This window comes from Lontra canadensis, unplaced genomic scaffold (assembly GCF_010015895.1).
Source record: "Lontra canadensis isolate GAN:19392208 unplaced genomic scaffold, GSC_riverotter_1.0 scaffold173, whole genome shotgun sequence".
NCBI classification, from domain to species: Eukaryota; Metazoa; Chordata; class Mammalia; order Carnivora; family Mustelidae; genus Lontra; species Lontra canadensis.
Genome location: NW_022631167.1, coordinates 1518367 through 1533555, shown reverse-complemented (window position 1 = coordinate 1533555; position 15189 = coordinate 1518367). Strand labels below are relative to the sequence as shown.

General features: G+C 37.6%; 1 protein-coding gene across 1 annotated transcript in view; it reads left to right on the top strand.

Annotated features, from left to right (window-relative positions):
* SPTLC2 (serine palmitoyltransferase long chain base subunit 2) overlaps nt 1-15189 on the top strand; it is a 101853-nt gene that overhangs the window by 37948 nt on the left and 48716 nt on the right. Inside the window, exons 3-7 of the mRNA XM_032846250.1 lie at nt 1837-1991; nt 3665-3813; nt 5674-5798; nt 11263-11356; nt 14384-14489. Coding sequence (XP_032702141.1) covers nt 1837-1991; nt 3665-3813; nt 5674-5798; nt 11263-11356; nt 14384-14489 — 629 coding nt within the window. The remainder of the gene's footprint in view (nt 1-1836; nt 1992-3664; nt 3814-5673; nt 5799-11262; nt 11357-14383; nt 14490-15189) is intronic.

Below are 15189 nucleotides of genomic sequence, written 5' to 3'. Positions count from 1 at the left end.
TCCCCATCAAGTTTGTTCCCAAATCAAGGACTTAGTTGTTCTCTTATTGTAAGGATGGACAATGAGCAGTGAACTCCCTGATGTTGGCAGTCTCTGTTACGGAGATTTGAACGCCTTTCTCTCTCCCCTCCCAGCCACACACCACTAGGTCACTGGTTACCCAGAGCTGCCTGCAGCCTTCTTTCTATACTGGGGTTTGGTAAGCCTTCTGGTAGATGGGATCAGACTTTTTAACTGTTTTGTGATGTTTATATAGTAAAAACAAAAATAGTGCTCTTTGTTGCTAATAAAAATTTGTGATGGAGAATTTCTCTCAGGTGTTTGAGTTAATACTTTTGACATTAATGTACAGTGTTTAGTACTGTTTACCCTATTTGGTGTGAATTGAAAAGGATTGAAAACAACATTTTGGTTTCGTTTTGCTTTTTCCTTTGGGAAATAAATGCACGTGAATAGTAGCCAAGGAAAAGTCCTAAATTAGAATTTGGATGTCTTTGTTCCAGTTTTCAGTCACTCAGTATTCTTGTTGGAAGAGGAGACTATCGGATATACCAGTTAAGTAGTAAGTTTCCAATTGTGATAGGTTATCTATGGATATTTTCTCTTAAGGAAATGTAAATGTTGGAAACAATTGTGAAAGAGATGGTATCAGGTACTTGTACATTCCTAAGAGTACTTTCTGACTCTGCTCAGCTTAATTTAAGATTTTATCTGCTGATTACTTTATAGCCCAATGTCATACAAAGTTGTTGATTATAAAATTTTATGAAGAGTCTTCTTTAGCAATGGGTGTTACAAAATAAGGCTTAAACTTGAATGTTTCTGATTAGCTTATTTAATGTAAGTCCGGATCTCAAGGCTGGAAGTCCAGCAGTTTGCGGACTATAGTATAGTTTTCTTTTTGTTTGGTCTACTCCTTATCTTCAGGAATTGAGTTGATCTCATGTGGTCTGATCATGTTCTGAGCAGTGATCATACCACATGGGACATGACATTATGCATTCATTTTAGCTCCACCCAGATTATTTTTTATAGACTTAATTTTTAGTTTAACTTATTTCATAGTGGAAGGGAGAGCTTTAAGTACCTGGTCATGGGAATTCATCGTTAAGAATCTCTTTTTTTTTTTTTTTATCCCATCCAGGGAAAGAAACCTGAGATAGATATCTTTCTATATAAACTACCTTTAAGTGTTTCTTGTTTATCATTTTTCTTTGGAGATTTTTCACTTTCATCCTCAAAAATATGCAGTGGTTGGAATTTTAATTCAGAAGTATTTTTCTTGTTTGAACCTGAAATTATAGTGTTTTTTAATGGTATTTCCCAATATATGACTTGGGAGGCAGAAGAGAAGTCTTTTTGAGGTTATTAGCAAGGAAAATCATTTAGATGACAGAATTGTACAACTAAGTTTTATTTTTATGATGCCTACTAATTGAGTTAAATTCTTTGGCTTTATATTCATGTAGTCAGATAGTTATTTACAACATGTCATACAGGTTAACCACCAGAGCTGAGTGACATTCACCTGATTAAGAGTTGTTTTACTTTTTTTTTTTTTAAAGTAATCTCTGTGCACATTGTGGGGCTTGAACTCATGATCCTGAGATCAAGAGTTGCATGCTCTTACTGATGGAGCCAGTCAGATGTTCCCAGAGTTGTTTTAAAGTTGTTTAAACGTAGAGAATTGATGCCTTTGCAAATGTTTTCCTTATCAGTTAATTCAGTGTAATTGACCTCTCATTCTCAAGCACTCTTGCAACATGGGAAGGGAGGTTGTAAAAATTTTCTAAAGTAATTCAGTTAAATTCATGGTATTTCACCATCTGTTGGCAGGACTTTGTGTCATTGTATCAGGATTTCGAAAACTTCTATACAAGGAACCTCTACATGAGGATTAGAGACAACTGGAACCGGCCGATCTGCAGTGTGCCCGGAGCCAGGGTGGACATCATGGAGAGGCAGTCTCATGATTACAACTGGTCCTTCAAGTGAGTCTCAGTTGGGAAATTATTTCTTGACAGCAAGAAAAAAAGAATTTCTTCACTTTAGAATGCATCCTCTTGCAAATTGAGTAATCTGTTAAAGCGAGTAGAAGCTGATAGTACAGTACAACACACCTCGTTTCCTTGCATATTGTTCGTTGTTACCAGATTTTTTTTGTTATCTGGATTTTTAAAATGCATTTTTCTATTACATTTGATACTGTGTTGGGTTATAATTGAAAACAAAATTTGATTTACTAGAAAGAAAAAACAACAATAATAAACAGTGGTGTCCTATTACACCACTTACCAGAATCAAGTGTCTGAATTTACTTCTGGATATTTTGAGTCCTCAAATGATTGAAGGACATATGAAATGCTTTTGCTTAAATAGATTGAATAGTTTGGAAAACTTTTCATATTCATAAAATTTTATAGTTTAGATTGCACAAGTATTACATGGTTGCATTGTTTTTTTTTTTTTTAAGACAAATAATACAGATAAATGAAGTGTTCCCCCATGACAACTAACCACTTCCGTTCTGCAAACCCACTTCTCCACAAGTCTTCACTCCCCAGAGGTGACCACTGTTACCCGTTTGTTGTGTAGGAGTCCTCCAGATGTTTTTTGTGGGGCATGTATGTAGTGAATCTGAAGTGACATACAGGTAGTTTTTGATTTATAAAAATGGGATCATATTACAGAAATCATTTTATGTCTTGCTTTTTTACTTGCTAACATGCTGGTAATCTGTATTCACAGCAAGTTCATTATTAGTAATGGCCACTGATTACCCCAGAGTATAGCCGCACATAGTAATAGAGGTTGGGCTGCATCATCCTTGGTTAAAAACCTCAAAATCTCAGAGATCAAACAGAACGGTTTATTTCTTGTTCATACTCTGTGTCTGCCTTAGGCTGGTGGAGCCTCTAAACCATGTTGTTCTCACTTGTGGGCCCAGGCTGTTGGAGCTTCCAATGTGGGATGTCACTGGTCTGTGTGCCTGGGAAGGGACGTGGCAGATAAATTGTGTAGTGACTTTTTTTTTTTTTTTTTAAGGATTTTACTTTATTTATTTAAGAGAGAGGGCACAAGGTTCGGTGGGGGGGGTTTAGTTGAGGCACAGAGAGAGAAGGAGAGAATCTCAAACAGACTCCCTGCTGAGTACAGAGCCCAACTCAGGGCTTGGTCCCACCACCCTGAGGTCATGACCTGAGCCAAAACTCAAGAGTCGAATGCTAAACTGACTGAGCCACCCAGGTGCCCCATTGTGTAGTGACTCTTAAAGGATCTTTATGCATGTATTTTTTCATATGTGTGTGGAAATTGCTGAGTTAAAGTGTGTGTATATTTTTTAAATGGATAAGTACTGCCAAACTGCCTTCCAAAAAAAAAGAAAAGTACTGGCTGATATTCTTAACTACAGTGTATGGAGACTATCCTGGCTAACATGGATATGGTCATTCTTTAAATCTTTATCATTATTGATAAGCAAAAATTAGTATTTTAATTTTCATTTCTTAATTGGTAGTGAGTTTGAGTTGCTTGTCACTGAGGCCGTAATCTCCTTATTTCCTATATATTGTGCTTCCTTTTGTATTACCAATATGTTTATTATCACATGTAAGTGTTTGATTTGCTCATGAGTTTCATGAACTTTTATGCTATTGAAATACAGGTACACAGGGAATATAATTAAAGGCGTTATAAACATGGGTTCCTACAACTATCTTGGCTTTGCACGGAATACAGGATCATGTCAAGAAGCAGCTGCCAAAGTCTTAGAGGAGTATGGAGTCGGAGTGTGTAGCACTCGGCAGGAAATCGGTAAGCGCAGGCTCTGTTTGACCAGCTGATGTTCTCCACTGTGCTACTCAGGAGGGAGTAATGCTGGTACAGAGGTAGAATAGTAAGCATCCAAATACGTACTTTGCCATATAGTTTCTGAAGTAATGGATGATTTTAAAGCTTTCAACACATTTTGAGACATATTTACCTTTTCCATTGTATAATAAAGTGGGTCTAGAAAGATTCCATAAACATTTGATTCACTTATAACTTTAATGTTGACTTTGTTGGCTTTTACAAATGATAGTGGTTAAGGGTGCCACTTACTAGTACTGACCTCATGGACGTATGAGGGTTAATGTGTTTCCATACCGGTAATTGGAGACTGAAAATAATTCCTATCTTATAGGACTGTTTGAAGAATTAAATCAGCTAATTCATGTAAAGTGCTTGTGACATGGTAAACACTCAGTAAATGTTAACTATTTTTATTACTAGTGTAAATCTATAAAATGTAAAGGTGAACAGATTTATGTAAAGATAGTTAATTTTTTTTTAAAGATTTTGTTCATTTATTTGAGATAGTGCAAGTGCAGAGAGAGAAGCAGGTTGAGCAGGGAGCCAGATGCGGGGGTTGAACCTAGGACCCCGGGATCGTGACCTGAGCCAAAGGCAGGCATTTAACCAACTAAGCTACCCAGGAGCCCCTCAAGAGAATTAATTTTTGTTCATAGGAAGATTTCAAATTCTTCGATTTTGTTTGAGAGATCTAAAAACTACAGAAATTATAAGGCAGCTTCCAGGATATTTGTTACTGGGAATCACCCCAGAACTTAGTGGATTAAAACAATAATTCCTCATTATTTCTTGTGGGTCCAAAGACTGGCAAATGTAGCTGGGTCATTTCCACTCAGGGTCCTTAATGATGTGGCTAAGGAGCATTGTGCCGTGATGACATATAGTAGTCAGACCTTACATCTTTATGGCACTGTATACTTTAAAAATTGCTTGAACCTATTCTCTCTTTTGATCCTCACAACAGTATCATGAGGTAGACAGAGCAAATATTGTTACTGGTATTTAGCAGAAACTGAAGCCCAGAGAGGTTAAATGACTTGATTAAAGCTTTGAGAACATGTAGCATCCTAGTTCAGCCGTCTTTTTTCTCATCCTCTTTTCTGAATTTAGCCAGTATCATTGATCAGTCTTGTTTGGTCCTTAAGGATTTGAGTATTGATATAAAATCACAGTACAAAGTGAGGGGGGATGCTTTTTAGCTTGTCTTTTGCTACATAACAAATCATTCTAAAACTTAGTGACTTAAAACAGAAAACATTTATTTGCTTGTGATGCCGCAATTTGGGGAGGGCTTGGCATTTATCTTGACTCCACGTGGTATGGGCGGGGCATTCTGGACAAAGACAGAGCATCCAGGACGGCTTCACTTGTTTGGCACCTCAGCCAGGTAGTGGGATGACGTGAGGCCTCGCTGAGCCCTGCATTCCACTTCCATATAGTCTCTTGTCCTCCAGAGCCTCTCCCCCTCCATGTGGCCTCTCTTTACAACAGCTAGTTAGACTATTTTACATGGTAGCTGACTCCAAAAGTGTAAAAGCAGATGTTGCAAGGCTCTTAAGGCTTAGATTGGAACTGGCATGTGTCAGAAGGGATGGGAGAAATTGTTGGCAACTTTCTTAACAGGAATTCCATCCCAGGTGGCGAATCTGAATGTGTTCAGCTGCGGTGTCCTTGATCAGCCCTTTCTCTTCATAATACTCTCCCATGGAGCTTAGTCTGAAAAGGTCGTCCCATGTAGCCTATGATTTCTTTTTATAAAGTAATGAGTGGTTCTTAAATTTGGGATTTAGTGGTATTAACTTCATTAACTTCTCTATGCAGGAAACCTGGACAAGCATGAAGAGCTAGAAAAGCTTGTGGCAAGTTTCTTGGGCGTAGAAGCCGCTATGGCATATGGCATGGGATTTGCAACAAATTCAATGAACATTCCTGCTCTTGTTGGCAAAGTAAGACTTAGGCTGTCGTTTATGAAAATGCTCTTGCATATTTTGTTTTGTTTTGTAAAGCATTCACAGCAAGCCCAAGGCTGTTGTAAACTTCAGACTACACATGGTCTACCCAAAGATATTTCTGTCACAAATTTTCGATAAGTATATCCCAAGGAGACTTTCTCAGTTGAAGCTTTCTTGCTAGAACCCATGATTCTTTCTCTTCCATTAGATGACGCTTGCCTTCTTCATTTCATACAGTTTTGAAAGGATTCTAAGAAATAAAAAAACCTCATAAAAGGCTAAAATTTTAAAAGGAAGAATGTTTAAATTGGAAGGTTACTTAACATATGAAAATACATGGGTACCCTAATACTTGTTCTTATCATAATGCATGTTGCTCGGAGATACATGGGCAAAATATGTGTATATATGTAAAATACATGTAATGATACAGGTTAAAAGTAATAATATAAGTAAATAATAATGAAGATTAAAAGTAATAGTAATAATAGTAATAAAAGTTTGTGTGTGGGTAGAGTTTGTAAGGCGGTAGTTAAGGAGAGAAGAGATAAGAGACTTTGTAAGTCACATTTTAGGAGGTTGGCACTCTCAGCTTGAAAGGGCCCTGAAGGTTTTTGTTTTATTTTTTATTTTATTTTTTAGAGAAAATGTGGGCACACACACACAAGTGCACAAATTGGGGGGTCAGGAGGGGCAGAGAGAGAGAGAGATTCTCAAGCAGACTTTGCACCAAGTGCGGAACCCGACATGGGGCTTAGTGCCATGACCCTGAGACCAGACCTGAGCTGAAATCAAGAGTTGGATGCTTAACTGACTGAGCCTCCCAGGTGCCCTTAAAAGACATAGTGATTTTATTTATTATTTATTTATTTTTATTTTTTAAAGATTGTATTTATTTATTTGACAGAGAGAGATCACAAGTAGGCAGAGAGGCAGGGGGGGCGGTGCAGGGGAAGCAGGCTCCCCGCCGAGCAGAGAGCCTAATGCGGGGCTTGATCCCAGGACTCTGGGGTCATGACCTGAGCCGAAGGCAGAGGCTTTAACCCACTGAGCCACTCAGGTGCCCCAAGACATAACAATTTTAAATGTATAGGTACCTAATAATAGAGCTTCAAAGTACATGAAGGAAAAATTGGAAGAAGTTGAAAGGAGAAATGGGCAAAATACATAATTTTTATTAGAGGTTTCCATTCCTCTCTCTGAATAATTGATAGAAGAACTAGACAGAAATTCAGTAAGGTTATGGAACACTTGAAAAATACTACCAACCAACTTCACTTAATTGACATTTATGAAGCACTTCACCTAACAACAGCAAAACATTTACCAAGATAGACCATTTTCTGGACCATTAAAAAAGCCTCAACAAATTAAAAAAAAAATTTTTTTTTAATTAAAAGATTTTATTTATTTATTTAACAGACAGAGATCACAAGCAGGCAGAGAGGCAGGCAGAGAGAGGAAGGGAAGCAGACTCCCAGCTGAGCAGAGAGCCCGATGCGGGCTGAAGGCAGAGGCTTTAACCCACTGATCCACCGAGGCGCCCCAAATTTTTAAAAATTTAAATTGTTCACAGTGTGTTCTCTGATCATAATAGAATTAAATTAGAAATCAGTAACACAAAGATATCTGAAAATCCTCAAATATTTGAAAATTAAACAACATACTTCCAAATAATCCATAAGTCAAAGAAAAAAGGAAAAATAGAAAATACTTTGAGCTAAATAGAAGTGTAGCATGTTACAGTGTGTGAGATGAAGCTAAAGCCATACTCAAATGGAATATATAGCTTTAAGGACTTGTAGTAAGAAAAGAAAAAAAGTTTTGAATCTGCCATCTACATATGGACTTCAAAAAAGAACAGCAGATTAAACCCAAAGATTTCAAATAGAGGAAGGATAAAATAAAGCTAAATCCGGAAATCAATGAATTAGGAAAAATGAGTGAAAGCAAAGGTGGTTCCTTTTTTTTTTTTTTAAAGATTTTATTTATTTATTTGAGAGACACAGAGAGAGGGAGAAACAGGCTCTCCCCTGAGCAGGGAGCCAGTCCCAGGGCTCGATTCCATGACCCTGGGATCATAACCCGAGCCAAAGGCAAACCAACTAAGCCACTGAGGTGCCCCCCAAAGGTAGTTCTTTGAGAAAATGAATAAAATCGATAAATCTCTGGCCAGACTGGTAAGGATAAAAAATAGAGAAGATACAAATTACCAGTAGCAGGAATGAGAAAGAGTACATCATTCTACAGATCCTACAGACATTAAAAGGATAACAAGGATATATTAAGAACAGCTTTATGCTGGTAAATTCAACAACTTAGATACAATGGACAGATACCTCAAAAGACATAAATGTATGGTTCTTTGACTTCACATTGATTATAATACATTCCTGTCCTGCATTTGAGTGGTATAAATCTTGAGATTCTTATTTGGAATTTCTCAGAATTTTTCATACTAGAGGGTTAAATGATCTCATCCTGCTCTTTCCTGGAATGTTCAGAAACTAATCACATAGAATTAGAGATCTTATATACAGACTTGGAAGATACTACCTTAAAGATTTATCGTTCAAATCAAACATTACAGTTAAATGTTACTAAGTATCATTTAATCCATTAAAGGCAGGAACTAATCCAGTTTTAATATTTCTTTGAATCTGATACTAAGTTTCTATGTGAGGTGGTTGATTTTTCAGTTTAGAGGCAGGCAGAGGCAGTATATTATAGATTAAGAGCATGTGTTCTGGAAGCAGAAGCTTTCTAATGAGTCACTCACTAGGCTTGTGACCTTGAGCAAGATCTGTAACTCCTCTAAAAGGGAGTTTCCTCTTATGTAATGTGGGGATAATAATAGTACCTGCTTCATAGATTTTTTTTTAATGGGGATTAAAAGTAATAATGCCTTTAAAACCCTTAACCTAATGCCTGGAACATATTAAGCACTTAGCTTTTAACTGCTGACATTTAATTTTTATTTTATTTTTGAACTAAGGATATAATAGAGCCTCATAGTAGATTGATACATTGAAATGGTGAATAAGGCTGTCTAAAAAGGAGGCACATAGCAAGTTATATTGCAGATTTTGTCAGAAAAAAAGTGAGCAGGACAGAGAAGAAAATAAAATTGTATGGAGGGGAAGGAGGGGCATCCTTTTAAGGTATAATGGAATGCCAGGAGTGGTTAAGTAAAGGGTTTGAAGATTTGCAGAAGAGAAATTCAGTATCTCTTCATTTTCTGCACCCTCCTCGCCTTTTTTTTTTTTCATTTTTAACACTTTTTTCAAAGATTAATTTAGCATTACAGAAGAGTTGTAAAAGAATACAGAGTTCATGTATACCCTTCAGTAAGCTTCCTTTTATGTTAATATCTTATACAACAGTGGAATTTATCAAACCCCAAAACTAAGCTTGATACAATACAATTAACTGAAGTACAGAACTTACTTCAATTTCACCAGGTTTTTCTACCAGTACCATTTTCTGTTGATCTTCATGGGATCTCCTCAGTGTCTAGTGTGTGACAGTTCCTGTCTTTCCTTGTCTTTCATTATCTTGACTATTCCGAAGGCAGAATTGTTGCATCTCCCCTATTCATTTATATTAGTAGAGATTCGTGAATATTTTATTATTTGGGTCCAACACGGTGCCCTTTATTTTGTTGCTGAAGTTGTTCCAGTTTTGGCCTTTGGGAAATCTTTCATGTGGGCTCCCGTGCCATTTGACTATGCGATGATCCTACCACCACCCACCCACCCCCACCCCACCCCAAAGAGCACTTTCTTAATTCAGCAGGACAAGAGGCTCTGGGCTTTTTTTTTTTTTTCCTTCTTTCTTTTTTTTTTTTCAAAACCTATTTTAGTTTTGGGATCAACCAGTTCTCCTTTCAGCCCTAGTTTTTTTTTTTTTTTTTTTTTTACTGGAGGATGGTATTTAGAAATCAAGGTCTGTTGTGTTTATGGCCACTTGGGTGTCACTGCTCCTTGTCCCTCAGTGCATAGAGCTAGAAAAATATCTGCATATATGCTAACTCATGTATATACTGCATGCATGTGTATACATTACATACACATTTTATTTTATTTTTTTTTTGAAGATTTTATTTATTGATTTGACAGAGAGAGATCACAAGTAGACAGAGAGGCAGGCAGAGAGAGAGAGAGGGAAGCAGGCTCCCCGCTGAGCAGAGAGCCCGATGCGGGACTTGATCCCAGGACCCTGAGATCATGACCCGAGCCGAAGGCAGCGGCTTAACCCACTGAGCCACCCAGGCGCCCTACATACACATTTTAAAACCCATCAGCCCATACTGCTACCTCCAACTCTACTTCTTTTTAATGCACACATTTTTAACGAAGTAGCTCTTTATTTTAATAATAAAAGCTTTGGGGGCGCCTGGGTGGCTCAGTAGTTAAGGGTCTGCCTTCAGCTCTGGTTATCCCAAGGGACTAGATCGAGTCCCACATTGGGCTCCCTGCTCAGCAGGAAGCCTGCTACTCCCTCTCGCACTCCCCCTGCTTATGTTCCCTCTCTCACTGTCTTTCTCTGTCAAATAAATAAATAAAATCTTTAATTAATAATATAATAAAAATTTGGCTCACAGTAAAAATTAGACATCTGCTATTAAAATTTAAGTATTCCTCTAAGAATATTTTGTTAAAATCGGTGTGTGGGTGTGGGTGTGTGTGTGTGTGTATCTGTCTTCTTTCTTTTGTTCTCCTGAGAACATGCTGATACTTTCTGCAACTTACTCTTAAAATCTAATTGGGTGTTTTGAGGACACTGTTGACAGAAAAACCTGTTGCTGAGTTCAGATCTTAATGGGTTGAAGGGCTTGATCTGTGGAAGCGTAGGAACCTGGGATGAAATAAAATCCCTGAGAACCTCAGCCTTTTCTTGTTGCCTTAGGAGAAACTCATGTTTATATATTAAAGTAGAGCTTATTGAGGGATTTTAAAGGCAAAATTGAGGCCTACACTTCATGTCAGTGGGGAGAGTATTAGTAAGTGGAATCCTCATTGATTTGGGAGGTATTATTAGGAGTGAGAAGAAGAATGCTTTACTCCCTCAGCGCCCTTGTCCCCTACCTTTAACCATGAATAGTAGTACATCATACCAAAACTCATATGGAATGCCACCAAACCAGCAAAACTGACACCCTACGAATACTATCTGATACATCAGATTTTAGGTATAAATAAAAGCCTCTTTCTACATATCTGAATATTTAAGTCTGTCACGGGACTGAAGAAATTGAAAGGCTAGAATTTTGTATCTGCTTCCAAGTTAATTTTGCAAAACAAGAATATGTATACCTTTCTCCTTGAAATTCATAATTTTGCTGTTGCATAAGCTTTCCTTAATAAAATAGCATTATTAATGATTTTAGCATTTTGTCATTTGTGTAAGTAAGGCGTTCCCCCTAGCTTCTGACCTTTCTGTGCTGGTGGTTTTGCAGGGTTGCCTGATTCTGAGTGATGAGCTGAACCACGCATCGCTGGTTCTAGGAGCCAGACTCTCAGGAGCAACCATTCGAATCTTCAAACACAACAGTGAGTTTGATGACTTCACTGCAGGCCTTAGTGTTTAATATTCTCTGGGTTAATGGCAGTGGTAACATTAGTTACATTAATAATGGAAGATACAAATGAAGCATGTAGCAACATTTAAAATGTCCTTCTGGTCCAGTCCTTTAAAAGTTACCCTCTTCCTCATTAGAAATAGAGGCTGAAGGAAGCATTTTAGTACAAAGTACAACATTTTCCTTTTACTTAACTTTCAACTCTTTCATATTCCTCGTTTACAAGTCACTCGTTCTGTGTGCGTTTACTAGATGCCTATGGTGTATCTTTCTGTAGCACCCGGGCTACTGAGATGAGTAAAGCAGGGTCTCATCTTAAGGATCTCCAGCTTGTTAGTGAAGAGACTATAGAGAAACCACTATTGAAATACTACTGCTACAGAACAGATGCTGGACTACAGATGTGAGCAGATGCTGTAGAGGCATGGAGGAAGATAGCACCGCCAGAACGTTCTCCCTAAGTGGAAGTGTCTGGTGTATTAGCAAAATAACGATTAACAATAAAAAAGTAACTTTTGTAGTTAAAATACTCACGTGTAGGAAGGAAAGATTACCAAACTGTACGCCTAATACCATTTTTTTTTTTTTTTGCAAAATGTGTACACATACAGACAAAAGTCTGGAAGAATAAACACCCAAGTATGAGATCTGTACTCTGGATGGAAGGCTTATGCATGCTAATAACTTTCTTCCTTCTGTCTTTGTCTTATCTAAGATGTTTTATAATGAGGATGATACAAACAAAATTTTGTTTTATGAAGTGTGTGTCATTATTAGACACAGTTGTGTAACCTCCTTGCTTACAACACATCATGAACTTCGTTTGACTCCATGGGACTCGCCTCCTCCCCTAATGCCAGGGTGGCGGGTGGAGTTACCCGCGTTCAGTCATCCCTCAGTTTGGACATCAAGGTTGTTTCTCAGTTTTTCTACTAAAAACAGTACTACCTACTCACATTTTTGCTCAGTGATCTGATTAATGGCTTAAGATAAATTCCTAGTAGTCTTAGGATGCCTGGTTAAAAGGTTATAAAATTTTTAGACTTTTCCAAATTGCCTCCAAGGATGATGCAGATTTTTACTCGGCAACATGACAGTGACTGTACTCACAGGCCGACGTAGGACATTACGAATCACTTAAAATATTTTCTTTTTTTTTTTTTTTTGGTAATTATTTTTATTAACATATCATGTATGATTTGCCCCAGGGGTACAGGTCTGTGAATCATCAGATTTACACATTTCACAGCACTCACCATAGCACATATCCTCCCCAGTGTCCATAATTAAAATATTTTCTAATAGAATCAGTCAATAACATGTTAATTTCTATTTCTTTGATTATTAGATGCTAAACAACTTTTTTATACAGTTAATTGTGTTTGTATTTCTTTGTGAATTGGCCATTTTCAAATTGTTTCTGTTTTCCACTGAGTATAAGAGCCCTTTATATTAATTATTCTTTCTTCTGTGTTGCAGTATTTTTATTTCATTTTTAACTTTGTTTTTAGTGTATTGCTGGTAGATTTATTAAAATGTTGATGTTGGCACATTTATTGTCTTACAAGTTTTAGAGTTTGCATAATGCCTTCCCTGTTTTCAGATCATAAAGTTATTCTCTTATATTTTCTTTTTGTGTTTTTTTGTGATACATTTTTTTATTTAAGTCTTCAATTTGCATGGAATTTAGGGAGCATAATACAAGAGAGATAATTGAATCTTTTTCCTAAGTAGGTGATACGGTCAAGCATTCTACTATAGGTACTTCCTTTCATCTAAAATTTGGAGTCAGTATTTTTCTCTTCCTTTCTGTCTATAAACAGAGGAAACTGAAACAATGAGGGCATTTTTATTTGTCTCCTGCTGGTCGCCACACATTGGTGTCTGCAGCAGACATAGCAGCTTCATAGTATTTTCTGGGGTCGCATCCCCTCTCTGGGTTAGGTAGCATATTGTGCTGTTATGAGTGACTGAAGGTATAAGTACAGTCACAACCTTTGGCCATCTTACTTGTGGTATGTGTTTGTATTGCCTTACTTCTGTTTCCTAACCAAAGTCCTTTCATGGGAAGAGCAAAATCATATAACTTTGTAACCCCCTCCTTCAGTCCTGAGCAGTAGAGAATATAAAATCACATTTTATGATGGGGTGCCTCCCACCCCTGTTAAATGTACCCCAGACTTAATATGGCATAGATCTGGGGGCAGAGGTCCTTAAGGCCATTATTGCAGGGCTGACATTTTCAGTATGAAGCCTACTGTAGTGGTGGCAGTGGTCTTCACAGCCTTTATCGGTAACAGGAGAATTACAATGCTCAGTTGTAGCACAGGACAGGCTGTTTTCTGGGCTTGGTAACCGTCCTTAGGACCAGGAGAGCTGATCAAGTCAGACATGGAACAGTCTCATCTGATGGCCACGAGTTCTTAGCACGTGATCTCATGCATGCCCAGACTGATGTACTTTGAGCCCACCGCTAAGAGAAAGCTGTTCAGCAAGTGTTTATTGAGAGTATCCTAGGTGAAAGGAAGCAGGGCGTGTACTTTGAATTTTCCCCTGTATTTGCATTTTAGGAGGTGTATGCATTTGTTTATTTGCACTCTTGGTCAGTCTTCTTTATGCATGTATTTCTGAATGAGTCACTAGGATTAAAGATACAGTTGATTTCCACAAATACAAAAAAAAAGTGAACAGCCAGGTCTTTAACACGAAACATCGGTCATTTCACAGGCATGCTACCCAACGGAACCACCTGTGCCACAGTCATTTAGTGGAATTTCTGTGGTTGTGAACATTCATTACCTTTTAGATGAGATTGTCATTCAGGCTAGCAGGAGATCACCCATTTTGCCTTATCTTTTTCTGCTCAGTTGGGATTATGTTAATGTCCTTCGCTGTCTGAGACACACTTCCTGAATAAGAAATGTGTATTTGCATTTCTGAAATAAAGCTCAGAAAGAGAAAGGTACTTTGTGCTGAAATTCTGTTTTGTGTGCTACAGATATGCAAAGCCTAGAGAAGCTTTTGAAAGATGCCATTGTTTATGGTCAGCCTCGGACAAGAAGGCCCTGGAAGAAAATTCTAATCCTTGTGGAGGGAATATATAGGTAATCCTGCTTTCTTATTCTTATCTTTCTGATTTGGCTCCAGGAAGTTGTAGAATATTTTAAGCAGAAGGGAACTGTAATCAGGACCGCTCTGGACACTAAGGAGGCAGTGTTGATGATTTGATAATAAAATACCTGGAAGCAGAGTTAGCACTAGCACCGAAGTCTTTTTGTCTGGATTTTCCTTATTCTTTCCATCATGCTGATGGTCTTCAAATCCCCTTTCTTTTTTGCATCCTTTATTTTTCTCCTGTTTGTGTACATATAGGCAAGAACTGGAATATGTTTTCTAATGTGTCAAAACAAATTCTACATCATGTCCTTTTAAGACATTTTATTCTGGTTTATTTGCAGCCCTTACTCTCTTATGTCCTATCTTTTTTATTCTCTTATTCTGCCATTTTAATTTCATCTGCAGTGTAATGCAAAATCTCATGTTGCCTGTAACTGCAAGTGTTAGAAGCCTCTTCTGTGACCTGTATCCATCTGTGGCGAATGAAGATCAATTCTGTTCTGGTGCTTGTTTGAAAAGATCCAGTTTCCTTTCCCCTAGACATCTGCCTAGCTGTGGCATCATCTGACTTTGCCATTTTAAAATCACAGGCAGAGTTGTCAAACCATTTAAAAAAGCAACAAAAAAGTTGGAAAAAGGAATAGTAATACTAAGGTGGCCAACTCCTAATTTTGAGTTAAAAAGACT